We start from the raw sequence: 13,867 nt of genomic DNA on the forward strand, positions 1-13,867 counted from the left end.
AGCCATGACCTGTACCACTCCGGAATTCGAGTGGACACTGAGAATTTTTTGGCAGTTCCATTAGGGATTGGGTTTCTAAAAAACCCTGACACTAGTGTTTCGAAATTAAAATCCAACAAATTTTTCCAAAAAGAGTGCTGGAGAAATCATTTTTTTGTTGTGTTTTTATTTGTCTAAGCTCAAGGTATGGTTCATGTATGGTTTATTGACTTTCAATTTCAATATTTAAAATCATTCTAAAATTTTTCTCTTTGACATCATTGGTTCATTAATAAATTATCAACTTTCTTTTAGACCAGTTAAATATTACAAGTAGGTATTAGTATAATTTACATGTTTACTTGAATTATATTATTTTACCCAGAAACGGTTCTACTCTAATAGTTATTAATCATTATTTAATTATTAGGTATTAACTGGTAGTCAATGGATGCGACTATAAGTGTTAATGAAAACAAAAATCGTCATTAAAAAAAAATATTTATTAAATTATATAATTACAAAATATGGCAATTAAAGATATAAACTTGCAGCAAATACAATATCTCTTTTGAGGAGTTTAATTCCATCATTAAATTTTGTATCTAAATCATTATTGCCAATATTCTTAGCCGCTTGGCATAACTGCCGGAGAACTTCTTCCAAACGGCGCATGCATCTTATAATGGAGCCTAAAACAGAAATAAATTTGTCAACCAACATTTAAATTCAAATTGTTATTTGTCATTAAATATAATCATCAAATGTTTAAAAATAAGGTTACAAACATATTAGTATTTCAGTATTTAGAGAATTTCATTAATTTACGAGGGTGGGTCAATAAGTCCTTAGAAAGCCGACAGGTGGCGCGACTAGTACTGTAAGCGGTTTGTTTTCATGCAGCGGCACTACCGATTCAGTATGCTGCGAAGTTTCAATCAGATTGGTCGGGTTGTTGTTTTTTATTTTCGTACATTTAAAAAAAAAAATGCTTGTTTACAAAAATGGAGAAAATTGAGTTTAGAGCTGTTATTAAACATTTTAATATAAAAGGGTTAACAGCAAAGGAAATAAAAAATGAGTTGGATTTAGTTCACGGCATATCTGCTCCTTCACTTGCAACTATTTATAACTGGTTAAATAAATTTAAACGTGGTCGTACATCAACAAAGGATGAACCACGCCCAGGACGTCCTGTAGAGGTGACTACACCAGAAATGATCAATAAAATCCACGATATGGTGTTAAGTGACCGAAGATTAAAGTTGAGTGAGATAATTGAGGTTACAGGGATCTCAAAAGGTAGCGTCATTTCTATTTTACATGACAAATTGGGCATGAAAAAAGTTTCTGCAAGATGGGTGCCGCGTTTGCTCACAGTCGACAATACACGCAATAGGGTGGTGGCCTCTAAAGCCCCGTTGTCGCTCATGCAACGCAATCCGGATGAATTTTTTCGTCGCTTTGTGACTGTAGATGAAACATGGATACACCACTATACTCCCGAGATGAAAGAACAGTCAAAGCAGTGGATTGCGAAAGGCGAATCATGTCCAAAGAAGGCGAAAACCGTAAAATCAGCTGGTAAGGTTATGGCTACAGTATTTTGGGATGCACGTGGAATTATTTTCGTTGACTATTTGGAAAAAGGAAAAACAATAACAGGGGATTATTATGCATTTTTATTGGACCAGCTAAAAAACGAAATTGAAGAAAAACGGCCTCATTTAAACAGGAAAAAAATCCTCTTTCATCAGGACAATGCCCGTGTTCACACATGTTTACGATCAATGGCTAAAATTGAAGAATTGAAGTTCGAATTGGCCGACCACCCACCGTATTCGCCAGATTTAGCCCCCAGTGACTTTTTCCTTTTCCCAAACTTAAAAAAATGGCTAAGTGGACAACGTTTTTTTTCAAATGAAGAAGTCATCGATCGGACAAATGCTTATTTTGAGGACCTTCCGAAAACTTATTTTTCTGACGGTTTAAAAAAAATTGAGAAACGTCTAACCAAGTGTATTGAGCTCCAAGGAGATTATGTTGAGAAATAAAAAAAAAATACAAAAATAAAAACTGTTTTAATGCTTTTTTCTAAGGAATTATTGACCCACCCTCGTACCTTCAAAAATATCTGTCATTTTACAAATTTGTAAAAAGGAAGCTCCTTTGCACCATGACAGAACGACATCCATCAGGAATGGTTTGAATTTCTCCACATATGCATCTTCTTCCATCTCCAGTTGAGAATCTGTCGATATTTTGGCAATTTTTCTTGCTAATTCCTGTAAATTATGAATATTGTAGCAGTTAGTATGATGTATTTGTAAATGATATATTATATTATGGATGAGTATTATCAAAGAAGTTACCTGCATTTGCCTTAGGGGCCCGGAAAGTTCTTCTGTGGATTTGGGAAGTTCTGAACTCTTTTCATCGCAAACGAAACAACTTAAAAGAGCTACACATTGCTCGACAGTCAATGAATTGAACAACCCGTTGAAGATCATTTCAGTCATCAATAACTCATCAGCGCTAAAAATACAAACAAAAAACAAAATGAAGATCATGATACATAATATTAGCATTACAGAAATCATCAAAATTTACATAGGTACTAGGTATTACTAAATTATTTATGATAAATTAAGATATTTTTCATTTTCAAAAAATGAAGTCACTAACCGGAGTAATGGGTACCGACACTATGTATGTAATTTACCTGCTGAGTTCACATGCCACACGTCCTTTAATTTCAATGACATCAGTTGAGGTGCAATATTCAAGCCGCCGTAATACTCTTTTGCGACATTTGAGTTCATCCATTTGCAATAGGCTTTTTGCTTTCCTTAAATCTTCTCTATATGATTTTAACTCTGCAAGGAGTTCCAATTTTTTACAGTAAGCCGTATATAAATCAGATCGTTTTGCATCATTGTGAAGTGGGTGAGCATATAATCTGAAAAAAATCATGAGCTAATTAAATCAATTTGCCTTCTGTCAAAAATTCAGTGTCATCTCTTGTGCCTTAATACTTGGCAGTTTACAATCATGGTCATTAAGATATAGTCTAACTTACTTCTCCTCAAACTGTTCAATCTTCTTGACACAGTCAACGAAGACGTCATCTTTTATCTGCATGTCTTTCAGAGGGTTGAGCAGTGGCGGACCATCAGCGAATCTTTTCTTCACTTCACTTATACTCTTGAGTACAGACTTGCGATTGTCAGCTGGCCTCAAATCTTTTGGGTAATAGACTCTCAATGAACTTATTTGGTAAATAAGAGTGTGCACTACAGGGACCACCTCAACATCGCCAGACTACAAAATTATAAAGAAATAACTTCAATTTACAGCAATTTTATATTCAATTTATAGATATCACTTATTGACTCATTTTTTAAAGTATGTACATAATATTATAATAATGAGTACATAATGTAAATATAATTTACCTGGCCTTCGGGACACGGTCGAGGCGGAGTATCACTATCCTCCTCTGTGTTTGAACCTTTTTCAACATGCAATAATACATCAACTATTATAACACACTCTGCCGTAAGAGGATTGGAATCATCTGAATTCTTCCCCTTCAAACCTCTCCTGTTGTCTTTCTGACCAGGGTTTTTTTGTCTGAAATTCACGATGATGCCCCAGTCGTATTCATCCTTTTCACTTTTTATCTAAGAAAGGTCATAAACAGAATCATGAGGAATATTACAAATCGAATATATTTAATATTAATTAATTAGGGATATGAAATATTTTTGCTAATTGTCAAAGTTTATCTGAGTATTTTTTATGGGAAAAATTACGAGGGCTTGGAAGATATAAAATAATAGAACCTTTACTAATCTACCAGGTTGAAGAAATGGTTTCAAATATTGAGGCATTGTGATAAAAGATCTGAATTGATTTCCCAGGTCATCCAATTCAGATCGTATACCATGATAAGACGCCACAGAATGCTCATTTTCAATTTCTGTTTTGTTGCATTCTTCATGTTTTTCTGTCACCTCTGAAACATGAAATAAAAAATAATCACTGTACACATGATAATAAGTTTTATTTCTCTTGAATTGACAATGTTTTTATTTGCTGATACATTATTTGAATGACTGTAAAAAAACTTATTCACTTGCATTGTGTCACCTTGGTCTTGGGCATTGCAGACATGTCTATAAATAAAAATTGACAGATCCGTCTGGAATGCATTGAAATGAATGTGTTCAAATAAAGTGGATTTTTAATTTTAATGACGTAAGTTGAGGGACATAAAAATGTAAAACCGGGATTTAAATGTACAATGAAACTTCACAGAAATAGCGAGAAAACATGAATTCCATGCAAGAAAATCGTGGTTCCAACAGCCAACATATCTAAATAACCAACAGCAAATTATGTTTTTTACCATAGTAGATTTTTGGGTTTCCACCGTGTGTCCTTTACTCGACGTTTCGGGCTCGTTGCAGAAGCCATTATTAAGAGATGATATGTTTTATGATGAAAATGTTGTGTAGGTATGTGAATGTAAACGTTGCTCAGAGTAATCTGTCAATCGTTACGACCAGGGATACCGGCTCGAATATTGGATTATGCTGATAGTGATAGAATCTCTTGATAATGGCCTCTGCAACGAGCTCAAAACGTCGAGTAAAGAAGGACACACGGTGGAAACCCAAAAATCTACTACGATAAAAAACAACCGTGAAAGCCTCAAACATTATATGTTTTTTACATTCATAATATGTTTGAGGTTCTTAGTTAGCAATGATGTCAAGACCCAATACGAATATACATATGTACAAAAATAATGTAAAAGTTTATTTAAAAGTATATCTCACTTTTGTATAAATCAGGTATACTAGTTTGATTCTGGAACTGGAAAAAACTTCTTTCCAGCATGTATTCTGGATTTATCTCTTCAACCCTCAGCAGGTTCAACACCATGTTATATGTCAAGTGAAAAGCGGAGTTGATGGGATCAGCGCTTCCTTGAACAATATCTTTTCCAACGGCGGGAGATAATTTCTCGTCAGCTATGAGAATCACAATTCCTTTGTCGTCTAAACCTCTTCTACCGGCACGTCCAGACATCTGAATGTATTCTCCGGAAGAGATCTGTTAAATATTTACATACATAATATTATATTGAAACATATGATAGTACTTTTAATATACGTGAAGTAGCAATGCTATTATTAATGAATGACAATTAAATATTGTTACATATAAAAAATGTGAATTCAAAATGAATATATATATATATTTTTGATTTTTGACCTGACTGGTTTTTACGAAAGCAACTATAATATGTACACCTAAATTCTACAAAAAATATTAAAGCTTGATAAAACATATTTACTGATCTGAAATCCTTTCCATCGAACTTTCGAAGACTCGTGAAGAGTACAGTTCTAGCAGGCATGTTGAGTCCCATCGCGAAAGTTTCTGTTGCGAAAAGAGCCTGAAAATGAATAATTATAATTATTATTAAATGCTAATCGATGGCAAACCCACATTCAAATGAAATTATTTTAAGTTTGTTACGAGAACATTACCTTAATCAAGCCTTCGGCAAATAAGATTTCAATTGTTTCTTTGAGGATTGGCAGAAGACCACCATGATGGATTCCAATACCCCGTCTCAGTAGTGGCAACACATTCTCTACTTGCGGCAACTTTTTGTCTTCTTCAGACAATACGTCCATAGCATTGTTAAATACTTCATCAACCAGCTTTTTTTCTTCGACTAAAAAGAGTACACATTTCAATTACTAGATATTTTTTCATGTATTTTATGGTATTGAAAATAATAAATTTGTTTTCCAAGATGATGATTACCTGTGTTGAAATCTAATTTGGCCATTTGCATGGCATAAATTTCACAGTCCTTTTTGCTGAAACTGAAAATAATGACGGGGGCAAAGTTGCGTTCCATTATCATCTTGACGATTTTGAATATATTTGATTTCTCCTGGCCGCCGCCTTTCACTCCTCCCTTGCGGCCTTTTTGGTCTCCTTTAGCCGCTTCACCGGCAGTTGCTAGGACAGCCATTGCAGTATTAAAGTTGTCCTCTTTGAATTGACCCTAAATTAAACAAAAAACAGATTACTACACAATACAATGATTTAATTTAATCATTTTTTTTCATGAATTTTTATATAAAATTTTAAAATGTAGTATTCTTTATAGAACATACATACGTTTGGAGAGATCCTGACACCAGATACGAATCAACATTAGTACCTTGATTCAATATTACAAAAGATTATCGCTGTATTAACGGAATTCGATTGCATCAATAGTTTATTTAATTGATGTATTTAATTCAAAATAACAATACCCTAATTCTATTCTGATAAATAACTTCAAATTTTGAGGCTTTGATTTAATAATGTAATACATAATATGCAGAAATGTCTTTTCGTTATACATAATACAATAAAAGTTATAAAATCGAATAGCCCATGCTGGGATCAACCATTAATTCAATTATACACAGAAATATCTGGGTTGATTCTTTGTTAAACTGTAAAACTTCTTGTGCATTGATAAATTCCTTTCGACTAGGTACTTAATTAAAAAAAAAGCATTTGTCAGAAATCGAGGCTTTAAAATTAAAATTTGTGCAAACCACACCATTTGGCGCGTACTGAGAGGAGCCTCGCGTGGTTGCTTCGCCATAGATAATATACGTAAAAGCCTCATGAGGCAAAGTGCACAGTCAGTACGTGACTCGCCCGAGGCAAACACACGCGCCGTCTCGCCTGAGCATTGCCGCGACCCGATCCAATCATTCTCGGTTTATCGATGCTCAAAGATGCTGCTCGTGACATTAATTTTGTTGCGAGCCGGTACGCGAGCTGCCTCACACAGCGATTTTCGCGAAGCAAATGCCCAAGGCTGCTCGCTCACAGTCAGTACGTGCCTATTATCTAAGAACAAGGTTTTTTGAGTTGTTTACCTATTGGTCTATGGAATAGATGATTGATCATTAATATATAGATGGAAAAAGTCTTTGTACTACATAAGATCTGACCTGTTCATCGACAACTAGATGTATGCCATCTCCTCCTGAAGGATAAATGTAATGTTGTAACGGCGTGGGTCGGAATTCCGTGTAGAGAACATGGCACGGCTGGTTGTGAAGGCGACATACCCATTCAGCAAACTGACGGGCATTTGGGATAGTCGCAGAAAGGAATACGTAATGGACGTTATCGGGTAGAAGAATCAAAGTTTCTGAAAGAAAATTTTAAACAAATGAACTCATGTATAGAAAAGGTTTTTGCTTTTGCCCAAAGTGTTTGGATTATAAGTCCCTAAGAATAAATAGTCCTCGGTTAGTGAGACTCTATAGTATCGGTATATTATATTGTATGTATATTTCATTCAAGTTACCTGTGGATACTCAAATTGGATATAATATGTAATGCAAAATTACCTTCCCACACTACTCCTCGTTCTTTATCTCTCATGTAATGAATTTCATCAAATATGACCCATCCAACTTCTCGCATTACCTCCGAACCCCTGTACAGCATGTTACGTAAGATCTATAGGCAAATATACACAATGGGAAAATTATGGATATATGTAGGTACTTTTGAATAATATTATAAAATTAAATTGAAAATATTCAGATTTAATCAGTTCATTTAATTTTAAATTTGATATTAAAGTTAAGTATAAATATTTATAAATTACCTCGGTTGTCATAATCAAGACGGATGCAGACGGATTAATCGTGACGTCACCAGTAATGAGACCGACATCGTGAAACTCCTCAAAGAACTCTCGGTATTTTTGATTAGAGAGAGCTTTTATTGGAGTCGTATAAATAACTCTTTGTTTGTTTTTCAGTGACAGAGCAATAGCATATCTAAAAAGAATATTTATTTATTAAATGTTTCATCTTAAATGAATGCAGTATGTTGGAATTGAGCCCATCTCCGGAAAACAACCGTTATCCTGAAAACGGCGTTCAGAGGTATTGGCAGTTAAACATTTCAGTTGGTTGTTGTAGATATACCCGTAATCGAAAATATTTAATTCTGATTGAGTTTTACACGGTTTATTAAACAAAAAAACTTTATTGGATAAACCACCATGTTCATAATAAAATATACGGTAACAAATTTAACGCTGTTTTTCCGTATAACATAAAATAATCATACAACTCTGATTTTGATGGTAACATCCTTTACCCTAAGTTTTTAAGTGAGTCACTTGAAGTGTTGATTTCTAATATTTATTGGGATAAATTCCAATATATTTTTTAACCAATCAGCACTTTGTTGGCTTCATAAAAGGCAAACAAGACAAATTGTCTTCCATTTACTTTGCATCCCGTTGGATTTTATTTCCCATTTCCCAAAACTTGGAAAATAAATTATTTTGTTCAACGGCTGAAAAAAATGTATTGCACAACTTCTGACAACACTTACCCACATACATCAAAGATGTTTTCTTGTTAATCTTTCCTTTAAAAATTTTAGAATTTTGACCACTACCTATTCGTTTTTGACGTAATAATTAGTTTCATCAATGTCACGCCTTTTTTAGAACAAATGGAAATGCCACAGTCTGTAAGCACGAATTGTGTGTACAGTGCCGCAAACTTATCTGAAAAATTGATGGAACCACAGTCGAAACCTACCCAATCAAGACTCACAACTTGACAGAATCTGACATAGAAATGGCGTATTCAATATGGCGTCCATATGGGTTCTAGTAGTTTCATTTTTGACCATTATTCAGATAAGTTGGTTGGACTGTATGTTGTGTAGGGCATAGATAATATGGTATACAGATAAACAGCGTGGAACGCGTGGCCAGTTTGGACTGTTTACTGCCACCTATTGTTAGAATATTAAAGTAATATTTGGTGAGTGCATACACATATGCATATATGTGTATGCCGCGTAATTTACCAAAAAACAGCGTTATCGCGATAACGCTTGTTTTCCAGATATGGGCTCAATTATAATATTTTATTATAGCACATTAGAGTACTTTCTAAGGAACAATTATGCAATGCTAGATTTCTTGATTCAGCCTCAGGATTGATACTGCAATCCTGAAATTTCAGATTAGTATTGTTTTTTGTTTTAAGTTTAAAATTTTTTTGATACAAGTATATTATATCGTCATCAAATATATAGAATTTCAAGATCGAGAACAATAATCTCAAAATCACAGATTATCACCTCAAAACACAATATTGTCAGTTCATAAAAGGGAAAAAAAAGGTAAGCATTAATTATTCATAACGTATTACACACTAATAATAATAGTACACATTACTCTATTTTTGAAATGATAGAATATGAGGAATCTATTGTTCATATTTCAATTATGTATTTGAATTCATGATGTTCAAAGTGTTTCATTCAAAGTTTCAGAGACATAAACATATTTTTTTTATCAAATGAACTATAGTAAACTGCAGTTCTTAAAATGATGTTTCAGGATACTATATAAAATATATCATCAGTGTAAAAATAATATACACAGCGGTAGTCAATTTTTTTAAATTACATTTATTACCGCATTTGTTAAATGTAATAAGACATGTTGGTTGGTGTATTAAAATTTCAGAATTGACTACTGGTTTTTTAGTTATTGACATGAATCACATACACATATACAAGGTTGTTTAAATCTCTTGAACGTTTGACGCACTATATTGTAACTTCGATGTGATAATAATCAACTTACTCTGCACAGACAGTTTTTCCTGCTGAAGTGTGAGCTGACACAAGCACCGATTGATTGTTGTCAATGCATAGAATGGCTTCTTTTTGAAAGGGATCAAGTATGAACTTGTACTGTTTAACTGGGGGGCCTTGGGGAATCACCAACGGAATGTACTCGTGATTGGGCGGGACAGCTACTTCGTGCGTGCATCCTTCGTGAGTCTCTAACGTATGGACCACAATTCGGGATGCTAATATATCCAAACTGTAACAAATATTTAAGAATTAATATAGGTACATAATATATATATAATAAAACTTTACTTGGGTATTTAATCTTGCAGGATGCCAGAGTTTTCTGTAATAGAAGAATTCTATCTAAGTTTACGGCAAATATGATATCATAATAATCCAAATAAATGCCGCATAACACCAATGTTATTGTGGCTTATGGTATATAAAGTGTGCCTTTTGCTCAGAGGTAACATTTATAAAATAGCTTAAAGATGTACACTAGTTGCGAAATAATCTGGCAATGCAAACGAACGGCTGGAGAAATACACGATTTTACGGGATTTCTTGTAGCTTAATTATTATTCATCCACAAAATTGAAATGTATTGTGGTTTTCTATTACTATGCTGGGACAAATCTTCATGTTCTTTTTCGAATGCAAGCAAGTTTTTATGTGGTATTTCAGTAATTTTGTGATTATTATCAGACATGTGAAAATGTATGTTTTGCTAAGCATAACTCTTTGAACGAATCGGCCGTGAATAATTTTAGTACATGTCACAGGAATTAATATTTTAGTCGTTAGTCATTGAAAATAGTCCCAGTACATATTTGCTTTCTTTGCTTTGCATAAATTCTACTTTCTAAGTAAATCAAAAAACCGAAAATTGGTATATAAATATTTTATTATTATCATGATATTGTAGCTATAAAAACACACAATTAGTGCTTTTATTTCAACAATATTTTAATGCAAACTTCTGATATTTTGTTTGGCATGGCATAGCCTTTAAATTGCTAAACATTAAAGTAATAACTAAACTAGAATTTGAAAAATATTATGTATTCACGGAGATATATCTATCTTTTGAAGTACAGTACTCTCTCAGTAATCCGCCACCCCAATAACCAGACAACCGGCCAATTAGTGAAAGCGGCGGATTATAGTGCATATATACAAAATATGGTAAAAATTAAAACATGTATTTCGTAAAAATAGTTTTATTTGAGAAATTTGTAATAGCAAATTAGTTTTATTTATAATCAAAATCAAGTATTTACTAAATTATACATATTTATGAACTAAATATTAAATAGTAAATCACTTGACACAACCAGTTGTTCAGTGAGGCAGATATTCTTGATCGGCTTAGGATTCCTGGCTTTCCCTATGACAAAAAGCTTCATTTTGTGTGTCCCGCTTGGATTGGAGCACGGCATAATAATTGTGATGCGGTCCTTGGGCATTTTCCTCCCTCGTACATTACTTTCTTCGCGATGAGTGTACGTTTTACGAAAGAGAAGTTTCCAAAATAAACCCATCTCATCTGCGTTGTGTACTTGTGCGCGGCGGACTACTGAATTTGACAATCGAATACCGACGAATTATAGTAGTTGTCGGATAATCGAGCGGCGGATTACTGAGAGTGTACTTTACTCATATTTTATTTTAGAAAAGGTGACGAAACCCGGCGATTTTGTTGTGTTTCACTCATGCTTCCACTTAGGATATAAACATTGATAATATATATAAGTATATTATATATATTATATAATATATACATATACAGTGATGTCCCATGGGGGTAGGCAGATTGAGCGTCGCTTGGGGGCGGCAGTAACTCGAGGGGCGGCAAATCGAGAATCGTTAGGTATATATAGAAATAGGTACCCAAACTTAGGAATAACGGAAATATTTTTCAATTAAAAAATTCAGTTCACTTCTTGGAAATAAAATATATTAATTAACATAGAAGGTTTAAGAGGACTGTAATTTTTTGTCGGGTTCGCGATGTCTAGTTTACTTCCGTTGTCCTTGGACGTCACTCCTTCATAACCAGCAATGACACGTGCAGATTTGTGAATTATATTTGAATTATACTTACATACTTACCTAATTAATTAAAGTATCCAAATATTTTTACCGGTCACTCGCGAGTTTTGAAAGTTGTCAGGTGTATTTTTTAATGTATCTGAAACCGTGGACTCGCAATACTGTCTATTGAAGTAGAGGTGGCATTGAAATTAGATTTAATTGTAAGTATATATTATTATATTAATAATTTTTCCATACAACACATTTATTAGATATTGGAGTCACGAAAGGATGATAAAAAAAAATACTATATAAAAAGTGTAGCGGCATTTTGGCGCTGCCTAGGGGCGGCATTTTGTCTAGGGGCGTCACTGTACATATATATTCTTTATAACATAACAGGCCAAGAGGCCCAATGACAGAAGTGTAGTGAAACAGTAGTGTATTTAGTAATAGAAGTGGAACAATCACAAACACCTAGGCTTTGAGAAAAATCACATAAATATATTGTGACCTCACTGGGAATCGAAGCTCCCGGATGGAAGGCCAGCGCCTTACCCACTGCACCATGATAGCCGCTCTATTCTATATCTTTAGGACAGCTGATGACTCATAGAAATAGCAAAGGTCTAGGATGATCTCAATATTATGATATCTCTTTTATAATAATTATACTATAAGTAGTTGATCCATATTAGGATGACATATAGGTGAAATGTCCCATTTTGACATTTCGTTCACGCAGCCTATCACATGGTATCATCATGGTAATTTGTTATGTTCATTATATTATGTAAAATAAATAAATTTTAAATTTGAACATAGGTATTACAAACGTTGGCGGCATTTTAATGTTAACGTTTTATATTTTTGATTTGTAGTGTTCTGATAATGACATCAATGTTACATGTATGTGTCAAAAATAATACCTGTAGATACAATGTTATATACATCAAAACACACGGATAGCATGTCCGATTTGTCCATTGATTTCCCATATAGGAAAAGCTTTTGGCTATATTCGCAAAGGTTTGACTCGTACACAATTTCAGACAGTTCGTAGAGCAATCGTGGCCGTTTATTAGTACTAGGCGGTATGCAGCCGATAAGGGTGAGCTCAAACTGAACATGAACACAGTATGTACGATTTTTATTTTCAAGAACATCTCCATTAGCACAGTGAAAAAATCCATCCTCATTGGATTTCGCTATATGACTTCTTACGGCGTATGCATTATGAAAGGAGACATTAGTTCAGATCTCCAAAGAAATATGATTAGCTAGTTACTTACTTGATATCGTTCAGTAGCTCGTCATCAGTGACGCGAAGTTTCTTCAGAGCTTTTTCGTCAATGCTTTCTGGTTTCCTTTTTATTCTTGTATTATCCTTATGTTCATCGGATACGATACTGAAAATAATCGGTGAGTTGAAGTATGAAAATCGAGACATGACAAAATTATTAAGTAAGTATTAAATATAATATTGACCTATGGTATGGTAATTTGCCTACCGTGGCTCATTCGATGGGGCTTCATCTTCATCATCAAAACATGAAAATAAGTCATCGACTTGAGACATTCCAACAGAGAAAATATGATTGTAGGAATATAACCTAACTTATTGACACAACAACTAGTCCACCATGGATGGATATGAAATATGAAGAGAAGCGTTATTTCTAATGCTGCCATAAGGGAAATTGTCCAAACTCTATAAATAAAACATGCCGTGCTACTCGTAAATTAAATAGCAACAAAATATTACAAATCAAAATAGCAGTCGTGGTATATGTAATAAGAAAACCAAATAATGCAAAAAATATTAATATAGGCATTAAATCGTAAAAATAATGATTTTTTTAAATATATTTTATTGCTGTACGAGTTTAATTTAGCAATTGATTTGAAAAAAATGCTGTTACTGATGACTGATTATAATTTAACATTTTAGACATACAGACTTTTTCTTACGGCTCTTTGTATGGTATTACATTGACAACGGTAGAATGTTGTAGTTCTAGTATCCATTTCAAAGGAAAATGAAGTAAAAAATCAATAGTTTGTTGGCAATATTACCGAAACTGTCAGATAAACGTATATTTTTGTTTTCTTTTATGTAATAATTGACGCCAAAATA

The 13,867-nt window shown here is 33.6% G+C and overlaps 1 protein-coding gene across 1 annotated transcript; it reads right to left on the reverse strand.

Annotated features, from left to right (window-relative positions):
• Positions 1-463: 463 nt before the first annotated feature.
• Positions 464-13,398, reverse strand: Mtr4 (exosome RNA helicase Mtr4). Its single transcript, XM_085946353.1, has 17 exons — positions 13,242-13,398; positions 13,023-13,139; positions 9,704-9,946; positions 7,691-7,865; positions 7,428-7,539; positions 7,023-7,225; positions 5,824-6,070; positions 5,541-5,731; positions 5,345-5,446; positions 4,824-5,100; positions 3,825-3,997; positions 3,435-3,662; positions 3,059-3,300; positions 2,702-2,938; positions 2,352-2,514; positions 2,102-2,264; positions 464-671 (listed from the first exon to the last, which is right to left on the reverse strand). The coding sequence occupies exons 1-17, from the start codon at positions 13,307-13,309 to the stop codon at positions 514-516; spliced, it is 3,099 nt and encodes a 1,032-aa protein (XP_085802479.1). The 5' UTR covers positions 13,310-13,398; the 3' UTR covers positions 464-513.
• Positions 13,399-13,867: the final 469 nt, after the last annotated feature.

The sequence above is a fragment of the Rhyacophila brunnea genome, unplaced genomic scaffold (assembly GCF_057557595.1).
Source record: "Rhyacophila brunnea isolate RB1 unplaced genomic scaffold, BYU_Rbru_1.0 scaffold_2, whole genome shotgun sequence".
Taxonomy (NCBI): Eukaryota; Metazoa; Arthropoda; class Insecta; order Trichoptera; family Rhyacophilidae; genus Rhyacophila; species Rhyacophila brunnea.